The sequence below is a fragment of the Zonotrichia leucophrys genome, chromosome 2 (genome assembly GCF_028769735.1).
Source record: "Zonotrichia leucophrys gambelii isolate GWCS_2022_RI chromosome 2, RI_Zleu_2.0, whole genome shotgun sequence".
Lineage (NCBI taxonomy): Eukaryota > Metazoa > Chordata > Aves > Passeriformes > Passerellidae > Zonotrichia > Zonotrichia leucophrys.
In genome coordinates this window covers 92027813-92045686 of record NC_088171.1, presented here as the reverse complement: position 1 = coordinate 92045686, position 17874 = coordinate 92027813, and the positions used below count along the sequence as shown (strand labels likewise).

The window sequence follows — 17874 nt, the reverse complement described above, 5'->3', positions numbered from 1 at the left end:
TTTTAGCCTGTATAAGCTCTTCTACTTTCTACCTTGCTCAAGGAGATGAATTCCATTTTCTTCTGACACTTACATAATTATAGATTAACCACCATCAAAGATCTGGCTTTTCATATTCTCAGCAGATTGTGAAAAGGGAAAAAAACCCTGGGATTAGAATAACAGCTGAAAGAAATTTCTTTCATGGTTAAAGAAAAGGGTTAGCTTCAGTGAAGTGAAGACAGTGCCTTGCAGTTTCACCCTTTTCCTTCTGAAACCTGCATGTTTGGTTCCTTTAGCTGTGTTCACACCAGTGCCTGTCTGATGCCATGGGGAGATTGTTTATGGAACTAGACTAGAAGAAAATTAATCAGTAGTTTTCTGACTTATATTTCTGTCATAACAGTTTCCAGACTAGATCACTGAGTGTTGGTGAGGATATTAAAGATGGGTCAAAGAGAAGAAGGTGCAGCGTTGTAGCAGCAATAACTTAGAACAGCTTAAGTTGTCATGGAGCTACGAGCACTAGGAACATCTGTAAATGTGTCAAATTGGGGTATTAAATGCCAACTCAAGTCAATCTGTTGCAATGGAAGTAGGAGTTATTTTCACGGGTACAAAAAAACTACTAATCTGTCCTTTATAAGAGTGAAAGGCAGCAGTGTTGCTTTGTTGATTTATTCTGTGAGAAGTGATACCCTGTGATTTTAAAAAAGAAAATGTTTCTGTGAAGCAGACCTTTTTCAAAAATCCATTTTAAAAAATAATTTTTCCTTTTCATTGACTAGGACTCAATTACAGAAGAAACTGTGGAACTTTTAGAGCCTTATTTGGATATGGAGGATTATAATCTTGACACTGCTAAAAAAGTGTGTGGAAATGTAGCAGGTCTTTGCTCATGGACACAAGCAATGGTTTACTTCTATGGTATTAATAAAGAAGTTCTTCCTCTAAAGGTATTTCATATTGATAATTTTATTTTTTTGAGACATTACTGTAGTCAAGGGGAAAAAAATGTCATTTAATTTTGGTTAAAAAAAGAGATTCTTGTTTCTTCACACCCAGTTGCTCAGTCAAGCACACAGAGGTTTAATATGTCCTGGCAACTTTTTCCCCTTACACTCAACTACCCTGTGGTACAGCTTTAACTTGTGTGAACACAGTAAGCATTCAGTTGGTTCTTTATAGAGCCTGTCTAGCTGTGCATGGGAGATAGTGATACCCTCTCTGCCCTCAGAGTGGGTGCCAGGCACTACGGCTTCAACAAAACTCCTCAGTCCTACTGGCTCGGGAAGGAACCCACTCATTGTGGTCATGATAGAATCTGGGAGAGGAGAGATCACTCTTGACATAGAAACGTTCTCTAAGGAATTTAGCTGGAATTCATCTCCCTAAAAATATTTTGGAGTTTCAAACTGCTACATGCAAGTGTACATATGTAATAAAGTAGTTGTGAGGTATAGAATTCTGTTGAAACATTGAACTAAACTAGAAAGGGATCAGCCACTATTGTGTGAATTCCTACAGATAGCTTTATTGTCTTGGAGATGTTCCATTTGTGAGCACATTGAAAATAAGGGTCTTTGCATATTTATATAATGATTTATAGTCATTGCTCCTGCAGTGAGTTTTATGCCTCTTTTCTGAAGAAATACATCCAATCCGTTATGCTTCCACTGCACTCGTGTTTGGTTTCTTATTGAATAAACCACTGTATCAATGGTACAGTCAAAACTCTGCATAATCGTTTAGTATACCTAGACAGATCTGATTCAAATATGTTAAAAGCATATTCTATTTTATTCAAGTAACTCAAGAGAGTGCTGTATTTTCGTGATATATAACTAGCTATTTCCTTTTCAAATAATGGGATGTTCACTAATGAAAACAGAATTTGAAATGTTACTATTGGGAGCTATAAAAGGGAGCAAGACCTTGGGGAAATAGTGGCTTTATATGCAAATGCAACCCTGAAAGCTGAAAACGTGCTCTTGTAGTTTTTATTTTAATATATATGATTTAGGATTACATATAAATTTAGCTTTGTGTTCATTCTTGTCACACTGTAGCTGATAAAAGATGAAACATACATATCTTGGCAAAGTGGTGCCTATTGTCAGGTACAGCAACAGTCAAAAGTATTTTAAAAACTGAAGATGACAGAGGGAGGGAGAGAGGAAGGGTTTAAAGTATGCAGGAGATATTGCAGGAAGCAGTGTAGTGATGCTAAGAAAATAATTGAAAATAAATGTACAATTAAACTGCATAAAGTACTAGCTGAGGCTAATCCATCCAGTGCTAAAAGCAGGTTTACTGAATGAATTAATCAAGCTCCGTTATCCTAACTGCTGTTCTAGGATATAAATCCCTTTCAACACCTGCAAAATAGATTCAATATATTTTTAAAGTACATCTTAAGTGAGGCTCATTGCCTCATTTATCTTAATTATGACAACCTGTGAAAACTAATTAATAGCGACTTATATTTTAGTATGCAAAATTATTTATTTATAAATAGAAATATATATATTAGTGTTCAAAAATTATGTATTATTAACTTATATTTAGTGCACAAAAACATATAGATATATGATATATATTTTAGTGTGCAAAAACTTCTATTTTATGACTTACATACTTAGTGTGCAAAAATTACCTAGTTCCTAGGAATGGATACTGGCATTCTTTAGATCAGTGACCTGCAGCCCAAGGGTCATTAGTTGGACTTTCCTGTAAACCTTCAGCAGGAGGATGAGCTGTTCCTCTCCAGACTGATACCTAGTAAACCAGCCTGCTGCATTAACCTGAGAATATTGAAACACCATCTGCTCCTTATCCATTATTTGATGAACATAAGAGCAGAATGGAGAAGCCCTGACTTGTGCTGTGATACTGTTAGCCTCCAATTAAAAGAATGTGTATAGGAATATAATTTCCCATAGGGATGCTTGCAGTGACTTTAATTAAGTTCTCCTTAGGCTGTTATAGTGATCAAGGGAAGTCTGTTTACAGTTAATAAATTCTGTTTGATATTGAGGATTCTCCCTGTCACACTCAGTTTTAAGTATGAGACTTTATTTCCTTTTCTACTTTCATTTGTCTCCATGCTGAGCTAAAAACCACAGCAAGCAATGAAAGGAAATCTTGCACCTGAAGAAGAGGTAATAGTCAAGGAGTGTTGAAATTTGATAGTTGTCCATTTAAATAAGCGTGTCCTTGACAAGGTGATGCCCACTGGGCAGGAAAACAAGCATGCAAGTCTGAATCCAAGGCCCACAATAACTGTAGAAGGAAAGAATATACTTTGGTGGGAGGGATGAAGGGAAGGATTAGGTCACCTAACAAACCAGAGTGAGGTCAGGACATGTAACTGAACAGAAAATATGGAAAGTCTTTCACTAGCTAGTACAGACAGTGAAAAGCATATAAGAGATATGTTATTTTAGTCCCAAAGAATGGTCACTGATAGCAAAGAAATTGAGCCCAAGATTTTATTAATGTCACTCTTGCAGGGATTTGTTTGCATGTGCACATATGTATGTGCAGGTGTATATATATTTTTTTAAATTTGTATTGTTGAGGTAAAACCACTGTTTTTGGAATGTCTGCAAAACTTGTGTATGTCTTTGCCTTTTTTACAATCTTTCCCTAAGTAATGGTGGATACAAGTGTATCATGACGCTGAGTCTCTGAGAAGGTTGACCCAAAACCAATGAAGTGTCTAAAGGAAAAGTCTGCAGTATCTGGGACAGGAGTAGTTTTGAGACAGCAGGTCCATGAAGAGTCTTCAGTCAGATGCCATGTGCCCAGAACAGGACTGAAGCAAAAAGCAAAGATGAGCACTTAGCAATTCCCCAGAAGGTCAGGAGCAGAGTGACAGAGTCCAAGAAGCCTTCTGGCCTAGTCCAGCAGCAGTAAGTGCTCAATGGACTGTTAAAACAGTGGACTTTGAAAGATGAAATTCCTTAACAAGAGAAGTGCTAGGAAAGCTCCAAATCATCCTTACCTGCAGAGAACTCTGTAGTTTTGGATGCTTTTTTTTTCCTAATGGGATTCTCCTAGTAACATTTCTTCAATTTAATGAACAGCAGTTGCTCTTCAGAATGATTTGGGGTTGATCTGGGCATTCCATCCAAGATCCGGAATAGCATTAAATGGTATGAGGCTTCTTTCTGTTGGAGAAGTCATTTTTATTGAACTGCTTTCATGGATCAGGGTCAGATATACTTGGTACTTTGCAAATCTGAGTTTGCAATGGATCAGCAAGAGGCTTAGTGTCTATGTCAATAATAATAAATTAAACAGTACTAGTGAATTTTTGTAGGCATTGGAAAGTGATCGTTTACACTGGTAAATTTTTAGAATGATCCCTAGTTTGATTTGGTCTTTGCTGAACAGGATTTTTCAGTAGTCTCCGGGCTCCTTTCAGGTTCTATCCTGGTCCAAGAGCTGTTCCCACAAGGCTGCCAACATGTAGTCATAGCGTTTTAGAGGGTGAGAGAGCTTAATGTGAGTTTGTGAGTTTTTTTATGCTGGTCAACATCAGTGCCAGAAAAAGGTCCTGGGCATGTTTCATTTAACAGCATAGCTGTGACTGTAATTATCTTTATTTGCTCTGGTTTTGTGTGCAATGCAAAAATGACAAGAGGGGCAGGATCATCTCACTACCTGTATGAAGTCCTCTCTGAGGGCAGCTTGGAAGAAGGCAAAAGAGCTGCTAAACTCTTTAGGCCAAGGCCCTTGTTGGTGCAGGTGCTGTGTGTACCTGTCCCATGCAGAGGGCAGTAGCAGCACTGGCTGCAGCAGGTGCTGGGAGGATTGTCTGTCTGTCTGGTTCCCCAATGCCAAAGGCAAGGAAAGGCTGAAGCTGCTCCTCTCACACAAACCCAGGCATGTTCCAGGGTAGCACCACTTCTCCAGGAGCACAGATCAGAGTGTGGACCTCTTGTCTTAAATCCTCATGATTCATCTGCATAAAATCCATTTATTCAGGCCTTCACACTGCATCCAGCTGGAACAAATTGTGTATCCTTGCTCCGCTGCATGATGCAGGGGGATGAAATGAAGGGTGTGAAGCTTGTTCACAGAGCAATGCCGCTAAAATTAGAAAGGCTACAGTGGTTCTTAGTGATTGGGAAACATGTTTCCTTCCTGCCTAATATTGGCTGGAAATGTTTGTATGGAGCTGATTGCAGCTCTAATAGTCTTCTTGTGCAGAAGATTCTCTTTGGCAGCAGAACTTGCCTCCTGCCCTCATGGCAGAGCTCTATACAGGAGGCTGCCAGCCAACCTGATACTGATGTCAATACAAAAGTTGTGTTTGTACCCATGGAATTTTGAAAACTTGAGTCTGAGGGGGAAAAAAAACCAGGGAGAAAGCAAATTTCAAAGGGTCATCTGAACCAAGTAGTCTTTCTGCCTTTGAGAATCACATATAGGTTGGTCATCCTGATATGTTAGCTGTCAGTCTCATGCAACAAACCATTGTTCATCACATATGATCAAGTAGCCTATAAATCAAACTAATATTATAGTGTCTTATACTTTGTTATGATTACCCTGAAAGTGGCTGAGAACTCTGATTAAATTGTCTGTAAAATAGTTTCTTATTATATGTCATCTTCCAGAAAATCTGTAAAGTCTTGTGTAAATCAGTTCAGGGATTCTTTTCATGTTAGAATACAATATACTTTTTTTGTACTCATCCTACTCATCTAAAATATTTTTTTTATATCCCTACATCTTCAAAGCTGACAGCCTTTTAAGAGTTTTTAAGAATGGGGAAGTTTGTTTCATCAATCTTTTGCACTTTTCTGGGTAGTTTATTGCTGCTTTTCATATTTACAAGGCATCATTGCTCATATGTATTGGGAGTTCTCATGCCCATCCTTTTCCACTGAGGTTCACATCCTGCTGTGATAAATGTCAAGGTGTTATATGAATCCACACAGTCAGGTGTAAGTTCTCTGTTGTTCCAGCTGTTCTGCCAAGGCTATTATTCACAGCCCTCCAAGGATCTTGTTTCCTGTGTAACTTCAGTATTTGTCAGCTGGGACTGAAACATTACGTCATAATATTGTTTCACTCCCATTTTTAGCCCTCAGAGAATTTAAGGATATGAGGATGCTCTGCAGTAGGGAAAGTGGTGGGAAGAGGTAGAAGAGGGCTGGTGCAGGGCTCCTTTTAGACCTCAGTAAGAAAGGCCTGACAACAGATGGCTGAATGAGGCATCTGCTTTAATAAGACAGAATAATAAGAGGCGTTAAAAATAGTTTGAATGGCCAAAAGAGAAAGTTTTCTCTTCATGGACAGAATCTGCTCTGCACAGGATACCATGGGCAAAACTATCCTGGCTCTCTCGTGCGGCATGAATGTGGGGTGTCCAGCATTTGAGAGAATGTAAAGTTTACTCACTGTTTGTCTTCTTCTTATGACTTTTTTAAAGGCAGTTGTCTTATTAAGCCAGTTGTCAGGCCTTTCTTATTCAGATGCAGAAGGAGTCCTGCACTGTCTCTCTTTCTCTCTACCTCACCCTTTCCCCTGGTGCGGGGGAGACAGTAGCACTATGTCACCTCCTAAAAGCTCCTTTGCTATTGGAACTTTGCCCAATGGTCCAAGATTCACTAAAACATACCAGCAGTTGATCTGAAATCTGCTTATCTGGGTTTAATCAAGACTCACTGATTGAGCAGTGCTTATTTCTAGGCGATGTTCTTTAATGTGTTTTTTGATGAACAGTGAGGTAAAAATATTTTAGCATTCTTGCATGATGGAAATTTTGTGAGCAGCCATTTTACTGGTTCATCTGGATTCCAAAATATGTTTTTATCTCTGGGATCTGTCAACATAGCAGGTGCCTGCAGTAGATGAAATTTTACTGACAGTGCTATTCTCTCGCATATACTCTCTGCATATACCTAGATTGCTAATATAGATGGGCAGAGATACATGGGATTCACCTGTATCCAATACACTTTTTGCAACATACATGTACACAGGTATTAGTAACCTACTTCATTGATTAGTACAGATATGCTTCTGTAATTCCTTCCTCACAAACCACTCTTTTGAGATAGACCAGACCCCAACCCATGGTTATGCTGTTGATTAGGAGTTGTCCCTTAAGAGAGATGCCTTCTACTGCTACTTTTTGTAATAAAACAGGTTTTACAGATTCTTGGTTTCCATCTTCATAACTCTTATAGAAGTAAAAACCAGCAATAAGATACATGATATTTAAACAAGCTTTTTTAAATATTCAGAGCAAATGAAAGCAACCTTTATCTGTAAGTGTGAATTTCATAAGAAATTTGTCAGGCTCTAATCCTTTGCAAATGGGTATGGAAATACTTTCTGAATTCACAGAATATTTTTTCAACCCTGTTAGGAATATAAAAGTTAAGAGGCCACATTTAAATGACTGGTAAGTCATCATGCAAATTTATAGAGAAATGTGAAAAAAGACTCTAGAGTTTTACTTTCCGGAAAAGCAAAAAATACACTTGTTATATTTTTGTTGTAGAGATAACTGATGGAAAAAGAGAGCAGAAGAGTAGTGTATGTTCTCATTTTTATTATTTTATAATTAATGAAGATAGTATTAAATTTTTTTTGTGCTGAAAATGTATTACAGGAGGCATATATATATAAGGCAACGCATTGTATATATTGCCTCATATATCTAGTATACAGCTATTTCAAGTGTATTGTGATTTGAAAACATTGATAATTGTGTGATTAATAGACCATTCTGAAAATATTGTTAAAATATCTTAAGATTGCCTTGAATAACTATAGTGCTATGCTTCTGATCCAGAAGTAAAAAGAAAAAAAAAACTTCTGTCATCTTAGAATATATATTATTTTTTAAGTACCCAATACAGTACAGTATGTGCCATTAAATGAATGTCATTTGCTTCTGCCAAAAGAATAGGTATTAACTTTTCTGCCAAAAGAATAGGTATTAACTCTTTACTTTTAAATATCTGTAGGCAAATCTAGCTTTGCAGGAAGGAAGACTTGCAGCTGCCCAAATGGAGCTGAATAATGCACAGAATCAGCTGGACGAGAAGCAGGCAGAGCTGGATGAAGTACAAGCCATGTACGACACTGCTGTGAAAGAGAAGCAGGCCTTGCTCGATGATGCTGAGGGGTGCAGAAGGAAGATGAACAATGCCTCAGCTCTGATTGAAGGACTAGGGGGAGAAAAGGTATCAGCACATGTGTGCATGTTTCCAGCACAAAGGAGGTGTGCAGTTTGAGAATGCTCCACAGCGATCATAGCAGCAAACTCAAGGCGTGGTGACCTCTTGATATCGCATGACACTTCTTCTAGTTATATGTATGCTTGTTTTCCTTGATGCTAATGTACCTTAAATGTAAAGCAATTTCTTGTGTTAATTCTTCTGCATGAAGATTTATAACATATAATTCATATGAGGATAAAGTTCAGATTTAAAGCCAAGGAGCCAAATTCCTTTTAGCTTTTTTAAGAAGGGGAATTAGGCTTAACCTAAATAATTGCCCTAAAATATTTATAAGAAGGATTACTCTCTTTTTCTCACCAAGTATACAAGAATACAAATTTGAAGCTTGACTAAATGCCTGAATTATAATTGAAGCTTAGGTTTCTACTGGAGCCTTTTACAGAATTATGGGCTACTTGTTATCCTCTGCACTGAGCTTGAAATTTACCTTTCCTATGCAGATCTTTCTGGCTTCAGCCTGAAGGTTTTCAGAGGAAGCAGGATACTCTTTTCCCCCCTCTTCTTATTTGCTTTGTTAATTCCTTCATTGATTTCACACAAAGTCAAAATTGATGAGAGTTCTGACTTAAGCCATTGTGTCCTGTGAGGCCAGCACCTCAGCATTTCTTTGCAATGCTGCCCTTCATATTGCATCAGTCAAAAATCTTAGATGCTTTGTCATATTTTTTCAGTGAATTTCTAAATTTAAGAACAAGGCAAAAATAGGAAATTATAGTGCCTTATTGTGGGTTTTATGAAGCTTTGTTCTATGAAGTCTTGTAAGAGCTGTTATTCCACTCTCCTTTTGAAAATCCAGACAAAAAAAATTAAAGACTCTGTATGGCACTTGGAGGATTAGGCAAAACTAACACTGGATTAAATGTATATTTTTTTAAACTTGAAGCATGCAGGTCCTGACCAAGACTGAATGCAGAGTGATTGTATGGGAACAGGAATCTGGAAAGAAATTAATAAGCAAAATATGAGTTAATTATTTTAAATTTTTTTAGCACATGAAAAATAATACTTATAAAATTGCAGCATCATGGAATAATTGAGATAGGAAGGGACCTCTGAAGACCATCTAATGCAAAACACACATCCCTCCTTCCCCCCTACTCAAGGCTCAGGGCATTTTTTGGTTGGGTTTTGAATATCTTCCAGGATTCCACTACTTCCATTCGCAACCTATTTCAGTTTTTGACCACTCTGACTGAAATAAAGGGATTTTTTGTGTGTTGAATGTAAATATCTTATATTCCAATTTGTCCATTGCCCCTTGTCATTTCACAAAGTGCTAGTGAAAAGAGTCTGGCAATTTCTTCTTTACACCTTCCCATCATGTGTTTGTGCACATAAGTGCATGTGTAGAAATCCCTCCTGCACTCTAGACTCAAGTCTAAACCATCTCAGCCAAGGCTGCCCCCAAATTTTAGATTCCTGATCAGTTCTTTATCTGCAAGTCTGAGGTTAAGCAAACTGCCTTTCCCTCATTAAATCCTCACTTCACTGTGTTGAGAACTTTTGTCAATGCCTTCCTTAAAACATCAAGGATTTCTTGTGTCTTTCTGCGTTGTCCCTTCAGATATTGGGTTGTTGAAGTTCCCCATGTAGACCAAGGTCTGTGGATGGAAGGTTTCTTCCCCTCATCTACTTCTTGTTAACCACATTGTCTGTGACAGACACACACATCTCCCATGCTGATCTTCCCTCTGATGCTAACCCACAAGCTCCCAACTGGCATATTGTCCATCCTTGAGTCTCCTATGCTGACCACATGCATTCCACTGCCCTCTCACATGAAAGAAAACCCTTCTTCTCACCTTCCCAACCTGTTCTTCCTAAAAGCCCACAGATAGCTGATGCAGCTCTCCAGTTGTGGATCTCTTTCCATCATGTTCCCATGACCCCCATCATATCATGATGCTCCAGCCATATGGAGAGTCCTCTTTTGTTCTCCATGCTGTGCACATTCCTGTAGAAACACTTCAGAGAGGAGCCCAGCTGTGATAATTCATGTTCTATAAGCAGTATGAAAGCTGTTCTCCACCATTCTGTCTGGTGAACACTTTGTTTTTGTGGGTATCCTTAGGATGGTCCTCCATTGGCCCTGTTTTGTTGATTACAAGGTCCCTACAGTTTATCTCACCCCACACATTTTTGTTTGCCAGCCCCATCCTCCACTTCCTCACATGACTCTTGGTCCTCCTCTGCCTGACACTTCATTCCTCTAAAGCTCTTCATCCAGCTTGGTCACAGAGATGCTTTTTCTCCACTTGGTCAGGTAGTTGCCATCCCTTCCAAGCAAACTTCTACTTCTGAAAAGAATGGTTTAAAGCAAAAAATACTCCTGTTTTGAAGAAAAATTATTTATCAGAAAGAGATAAGTTTTGTAAGTTAGATGTTTGTGTTAGTTTTGTGTCTGCTTAAGCTAACTTCTTTATTTTCCGTACAGCTTCGTTGGACAGCAAGCAGCAAAAACTTTCAAAATCAAATTATTAATTTGGTGGGGAATGTTCTTCTGGCCACTGGATTTCTCTCTTATTCTGGACCTTTCAATCAGGAGTACAGGAATTTGCTACTCCAATTGTGGAGGAAAGAGATGGACAATAGCAAGATTCCATACAGTAAAGTAAGTACTCATGTTTTGTTCTGACCTTATTCTTTGCCTTGCTGAGAAATTATATGCAGAGCATTTCATTCCAGAAAAGTACATAATTGGAAGATTATATACAGGCTGTCACATTCAATCAGATTTTTAATAAATAAAAAATCTGAACAGTTGACAGCTGAGCTTCTAAACCAATATGTTTTAAATTCCTCTTTACACTGTCAGGCATTTCACAATTGGTATGTAGGACACTGCTCTGGCAAATCTGAGAGAGAAGTGCTGTCTGAGATCAGCTGCCCTGGGAGAAATAACATAATACAGGAAACAAAGTAAAATTTGTCATCTTAGAATACACTTAGCTTTTCATAAGAGGAGACATCACCTTTGTTCTTCTGTGTGTTATCAGTATATACCCTCCTGTCATGCCTTCTGCTGCATATCCACAACATTTAATTTTGTTTAATTTGAAGTGTCTTGTAGAAAGCAATTTTCAGGGCTTGCTCCAGTGTTAGCTTTTAAATCCATGTACCTTTGTCACCAGTGAGGCTGATGTTGCAGCATCTCCTTCCCTGGCCTGTGGCTGGGCAGGCAGAGGTGGCCTAAAATGCAGTAGGAGCTACAGTCCCATCATTCAGTTTCTGTTTCCTGCCACTTCATATTCTGCCTTTATTAAGGTGAGCAACCTGCATGCTGAGACTATGAGATAGGGCAGGATACCTTGCATGAATCTTGTCCTTTGCTTTTACCATTACCTGCCTCAGGAGTGCCAGACCTGGCAAATGTTCAGGTGCAGAGGCTTTGCTCATGGCCAACAACAGCCTGACTCCTATTCCATGACTTTTAGGAGGTCTGTCAAATAATCTTCCCTGGAAGATACATTCATACTGAAGGCAGAATTTGGGCCATAGTAATCAAAGCTGTCTTTCTGAGTAATCTGTGGTGTCCTCCACTTGGTTTTGTGAGTACCTGTGTACATTTTCTTCAGCAGTAAAGGCTGGAGAAATAATTCAGGGACTCTCTCTTCCTCTCAGCACAGGAGTTGAGGTATTAAGCTCAAATATTTCCTGTTTTCAGCTGTCAAAGATTTGGACAAAGCAGTTGCTGCTGAAATGTGCTGTGAGCTACTGAGCAACCTGTGTACATCTGTATCATTGTGAAACAGCTAAAGGCAGATCTGCATCTTCTTTTCAGTGTTTTTGGGATTTAGCACTTAAAACCTCCGTTAAGGAGACCTCTTTTCCATAAGGGGTTTGTTCACTTCATAGAAGTTACTTTTGAATATCTTTTTTATTATTTTTAATGTTAGGTTGGCATAATTCTGGTAGTGCTGATTAACCTTGACTTGAGAGAGGGAAACTTGCAATCCAGCCCAATTTATGCTGTGACTTAAAAGATGAATGACTCTGATCCACCCAGTAAAGCTCTTTGAAAGCTGCTGATGATAAAAAATATGTAAGGCCAAGATGGATTTATTAATAAAGTACCAGGAGCAGTGCAGTTTCAGGCAAGATTCTTAACCAGTGTGGCATGGGAGTTATCCTGCATACACTCAACCGAGGGAGGCTCTTTCCTGATTTCAGTGTACAAAATGTTCTTAAAAGCTACTTACTTTGGGGAGTATCTGTCAAGATTCTCACCATTTAATGATAAGAAATTGGATATATAATGTCTTTAGAAAGCAATACATAAAGAACTAAAATTCTGCTTTCATGAGGGTATTCTGACCAGCATTACTGTTTGGCTGCATCCTTGAAAACTTGAGGAATGCTTTCGTATGGTTTCTATGTTGCTCCCCCCTTCCTCCCCAGTATGTCTCAGTTAGATGGATACCATAGTTAATGAGTTTCAAAATGTATTTACCATTCTGTTTAGAGCTCCCAATAAAGACAGAATTATGATTTCCATCATACTGTATTGAAGAGAGTTTTGATTTTTCCCTGGGAATTAAGTGCTCACAAAAGGCAGCATATGGGTCTTTCTTGATACTTCACACTGCAGGAAAGAAAGCAGCTTTGCAGTTCAAGCACAAGGCTTGACATCTGCCTTACTTTGTCACAGACTAACTGACCGTGGGCGTATGAGTCATTTAGGCATAACAATTTACAAAGATCTGTTTAAAATTAGCCACTTATCTGTTTAGTTAGGCACTTAAATTAGCTGAGTTTCAGAGTTGCAGGGTGACTGATACTTCTTGCTGTAGGTAAGAAAAAGTTCAAAGCTGTTTAGATCCTACTCATCTGCTTAAGGAGCTAAATATGGTTTTAGGTTCCAATTGCTGAAAAAATTGCCCATTACATGCTCTTCTGTCCTTTGCACAAATGGAAACTAGATTCCTAAAATTTCTTTGTCTTCTGAGGATGATTTGTGTTGCTTCATTGTGAGTCTTCAATAATTTTAGAAGTAAAAAAATCAAAGGAGTGAAAAAGCTTTGGCATCTTGCAAACACTGTTATCATTGGATCTCATGGTTGTATCACAACTCTCACAGTATTTGAAGCTCTGCTTTAGGCTTCAGATGCTGAATTATGTGATTTTCACTAGATTTACAGGCTTTTACCTTCCTTCTTTCATGTCTTTATTTTAAACATGTCTTTAAATAAAGCCTACAAGTAGGAATTGTTGAATGAAAAATGTAAGGAGCAAATTAAAAAATACCTTCAATTTCATTATGTTTACAATTCTCAATCCTTACTAAGGTGCTTTTCTAAATTGGAGTTTGGTTTGCTATTTTCAGCACTTTTTTCTTCACGTACACATTTTTGAGAGGCCAGTCACTTTTCAGAGGGAATAAAATAATGCAAGTTATTTGACAAGTGCAAATCAGACTTAAGGAGAATATGCGAACTGTGAAGGATTTTAGCTTAGCCTCAATAACCTTCCATGATAGTTCATGGTTACTGATTCATAGCACATCTCCACCCTCTTCTCTTAGTCTCCCACAGCCATCCTGTACTTGGAAGGCACTTTCCAGCAGGTGGAAGGTCTTGTGAGCAAGATGACAATTCCACTTCAACTTGCAGGAAAAGTGTTTGCTATTAAAAACTGCAAAAAATCAGTTTGTCATTAGATATTGAACTGACTTCAGAGTTTTTCTGACAGTCTCTGATGGACATCAAAGGCTCAACAGAATTCACTTTCATTACTGCTCAACTGCAGTGATTGAGCCACTGAACTTTAAAGAAAAGAAACAGTAAGCAATAACTACCAAATACACTCCATCATGCATTCTGATCAGAGTAAGAAGAAAAACCATCCAGCAGATGTTTTAGTATAGCTCCTCTAACTGGCACTTATTATGTATTTACATGTTTTCTACTGGTACCAATTTTGTAATTGCATATTTTCTATTAGAACTTGAACCTTACCGGCATGCTTGTTGACAATGCTACAGTGGGTGAATGGAACCTCCAGGGTCTTCCAAATGATGACCTTTCAATTCAAAATGGCATTATTGTCACAAAAGCATCTAGATATCCGTTGCTGATTGATCCACAAGGTCAAGGAAAGATCTGGATCAAAAATAAGGAAAAGAATAATGGACTTCAGGTAAATAGTTAATTTACAGTTCTTTAAAATGTGTGTGTGTCATTTGTGTCATCATGCTTTGGCCACGTGTCATTTAAATCTGATGTTTATTGGTACACAGTTATGCAGAAACTAAAACAAAATTGACACAGAACCTGTACCCTATATCAGGGTATCAATAACAGGCCAAAATAGCTTGCACTGATATGTTATGGCATATCTATTTTTATGATGAATCTTTTAATTGCTTGCTGTAGTGAAGGAAAAACAAAGAGGGAAGTAAAAGGTTGTATCTCATTCTCCATCTTCTTGGAGACTTGTATCTCCTGCTCGGAGTTCTCCTCGGTAAGTCCAGGGGGAACAAAGTTATGTCAAGATTCTAAATACACAAGTGTTTAAATTATGACTTACATCTGGGATATTGTAACTTGCTGTGGTCTTTTTAGTGTTATGCTGTTGGTCACCCAGACACTGGCTTTATCTCTCAGCTGAATTTGTAATAAAAATGTAGGGAACATGCTGTTTTGGTAGATACACATACATCTGCATGATAACAAACATAAAGTGCAGAGTGGTGGAACAGAGTATTAATTTTTAAATAATATACTGGTTTAATTCTGTGTAATGTGCCTCTAGATATTTTAATTATACCTTTTTCAAAGAGCTTTGCCTGCAAGACAAGGATTTATTTTAAAAACATGTCTATCCTAATTTTTCTTTTCCTGGTAAAAAAAAGTCACCTGAAAACCATGGCTTAAGAGATGCCTGGAAAGGTTATTTAATTATCATCTTAAATAATTATGTTAAATATATTAAATTTGGATAAATGAAAAGGAGTCTGTGTGACCTGTAGCAATTTTAAGACTGGTGGAACTGAATTGGAAACTGAATGTCTGATGTCAGATCAGGCCTCCTGTATAACACTGGCTCCCTTTCTGAACTCCATAAACATTTCCCTACTAGATATTAGTGTTTAACCATAAATCTATTTATATTTAGGAGATATTAAGATATTGGACTGATTAGATAGATATGCAGATAAAAAAGTAAATAGGTAACAATGAAGAAATGTAATCTCCTATCCTCTGAAGTTTAAAGCAAAGCTTCCATTCATGTCAGCAGAGTCAAGTTTTGGTCCCTAAAATGTAGCCATTTGCATATATATCCCAGGATGAGTACAATTTTTTAAAGCTTCAATAGATTTTATGCTGTTTTCTGTGTGCTTTCAAATGCATGCTGTGTTGTGACTCAATCTGCCTAGGTTACAGCTATGAACCACAAGTTCTTCAGAAGTCATATAGAAGACTGCTTGTCCCTTGGCCGACCTCTGTTAGTTGAAGACATTGGAGAGGAACTTGATCCTGCCCTAGATAACATCTTGGAAAAAAATTTCATAAAATTTGGTTCAGCACACAAAGTAAGATGAATCGTAGACATGAAATTAAAACCCAACAGGACAGATGCTGGGTATAGGGTAGTCTGAATACTGACATGATTTGTACCTTTAAAACAGTTAGAAAATGAGTGGTGAACTCGTGGGGTTGTTTGAGGGGCTATTTTACCCTTAATCAGAAAGTTTTAAAAGTTTAAATGAAAACATAAAAAAAAATAATCATAATTTTTTTTCAGCAGACAAAATAACAGTTTTTCTGAATTCAACTTTCAAAAATTGAGAAAAATTTTTTTTTTTATTTTCAGGTGAAAGTAGGTGACAAGGAGGTAGATCTGACGAAGGGGTTTACCCTCTATATGACAACAAAGGTGGCTAATCCTGTTTATACTCCAGAAATTAGTGCAAGAACAACTGTGATTGACTTTACTGTTACTATGAAAGGGCTGGAAGATCAGCTCCTTGGCCGTGTCATCCTCACAGAAAAGCAGGTATTGAGTCCTGCAGTATTTTAATAGAGGGAAAGCTTGTTCAGTATCTGCACCAAGAGTGCACACATATTCAGTGGCGTGGTTGGAATCAAATGCAAGAACAAAAACGTGAATGAAAGTTTAAAGGTTGTGCATTTGCTGAAATACAATGAGGAGCTGTTTTTTAATTGAACGGGGGAACCTAAACATTTATTTTAAGATCTGGCCTTGGAAAGAGAATAAAGAAAATTATTCATTAAAAATACATCACTGGCATGCACATGACATACATAAAACAACTTTATTCCTTCATATATGGAAAGGGCTTGTTCAGTCAGAAATCTCTTGTATTTCTAAATTCCTTTTTAAACTTAATTTGAATTACATGAAAAAATGCTTATGAACTTGAACTACTTTTGCTAACCAGGCTCTAGTGTGCAAGGAGATAAAAGATTCTTAAGGAGCCCTGAACACTGACTTGACTCTATTCTTGTTAAAAATTGCATTGATTAGGTGGAAGTTAATATAAGGAAGAAAATCCTCTCTCAGGTGAGATTAAAAAATTGAGGTTTGCATTAGCAGAGCTGCTGCTTTCAGTAAGTAGCTCAGGTAGGCTTGCTAATGTGAGAAGAGCTGCCTACCTAAAGGAATTATTTCTCCCTTTGACTTCCCCAAACCATGTTCTAACCAGCGTTCTTTAGTGGTGCTGTCATTTTCTCCAGCCAACGCCCTTCCACTTTGCTCAAAATGAGCCTTCACTGAAGTAATGACTGGAATTAAGGTGCTCTTCCTTCAGTCTGACAGTCACAAACAGGGAGGGGAAAGTCATTGTAATGCACAAACTTCTTGTGAATTCTTCCATGGAAAACAGAAAGACTGTAACAGGAGGTACTGGAGAAAAAGTGGGTGAGATAAATGCTTTAGATGCAGAACTTTTAATCTTTACTTCAGTAGATGTAGGTTTTTGTAAGCAAAATCAAACAGCATGAATGGGAATAGCCTGACTAACCTCTGAAGGGAGAGAGGTCTAAATCAAGATAGAAGGAAAAGAAGTGAAATAGGTTTCTCATGACCTACATATAAGAATCCTCTTCCCACAAGATACCCTTGCTCTGTGTTGTTTTTCTTTCTTGGACAGACCTGTTAGAGAATTCATATTGAATGTATGTAGCAACACCTAGACTGCATTGGGTCAAAAATACGGTCATTGAAAAATATTGCTGCAGTGCTGTTCATCAGCTGAAGAGAGTTGCAAGGGAACTTGGTCAATATCAGCACTGCTTGCTGAACAGGGACATGGCTGCAGCTGATCAACATTTATTAAACTTTTGGCAGATACAAGGGCATCATGGCTGTTGTCTCTTCTGTCTCAGTAAGAGGTGAATGTGGTGGTGTAGATAGTCAGAGCCAATGGGATTCTGAAAATTTAGTTCAAAGAAAAGACATAACATGAACAGAGCTTCTGAAGAACAGGTTTTCTATTACAAAGAGACAACTTTATGATCACTGAACTAAAGTAATAGATTAAAGAAACCAAGACATCCTTAAAGATTGCTCTAGTGATCAATGAAATATGATCAAAGAAGTGTTTATTCTCAGCTTTATAGGTTGATCCTGTAAATATAGAAAAAAAATCAGCATATTTTTGTACTTT

General features: G+C 37.8%; 1 protein-coding gene across 1 annotated transcript in view; it reads left to right on the top strand.

Moving 5' to 3' along the window:
- LOC135444271 (dynein axonemal heavy chain 5-like) overlaps window positions 1–17874 on the top strand; it is a 150911-nt gene that overhangs the window by 88865 nt on the left and 44172 nt on the right. The window contains exons 60-65 of the mRNA XM_064705671.1: window positions 768–935; window positions 7971–8189; window positions 10681–10857; window positions 14187–14381; window positions 15622–15777; window positions 16059–16241. Of these exons, the coding sequence (XP_064561741.1) occupies window positions 768–935; window positions 7971–8189; window positions 10681–10857; window positions 14187–14381; window positions 15622–15777; window positions 16059–16241 (1098 nt within the window). The remainder of the gene's footprint in view (window positions 1–767; window positions 936–7970; window positions 8190–10680; window positions 10858–14186; window positions 14382–15621; window positions 15778–16058; window positions 16242–17874) is intronic.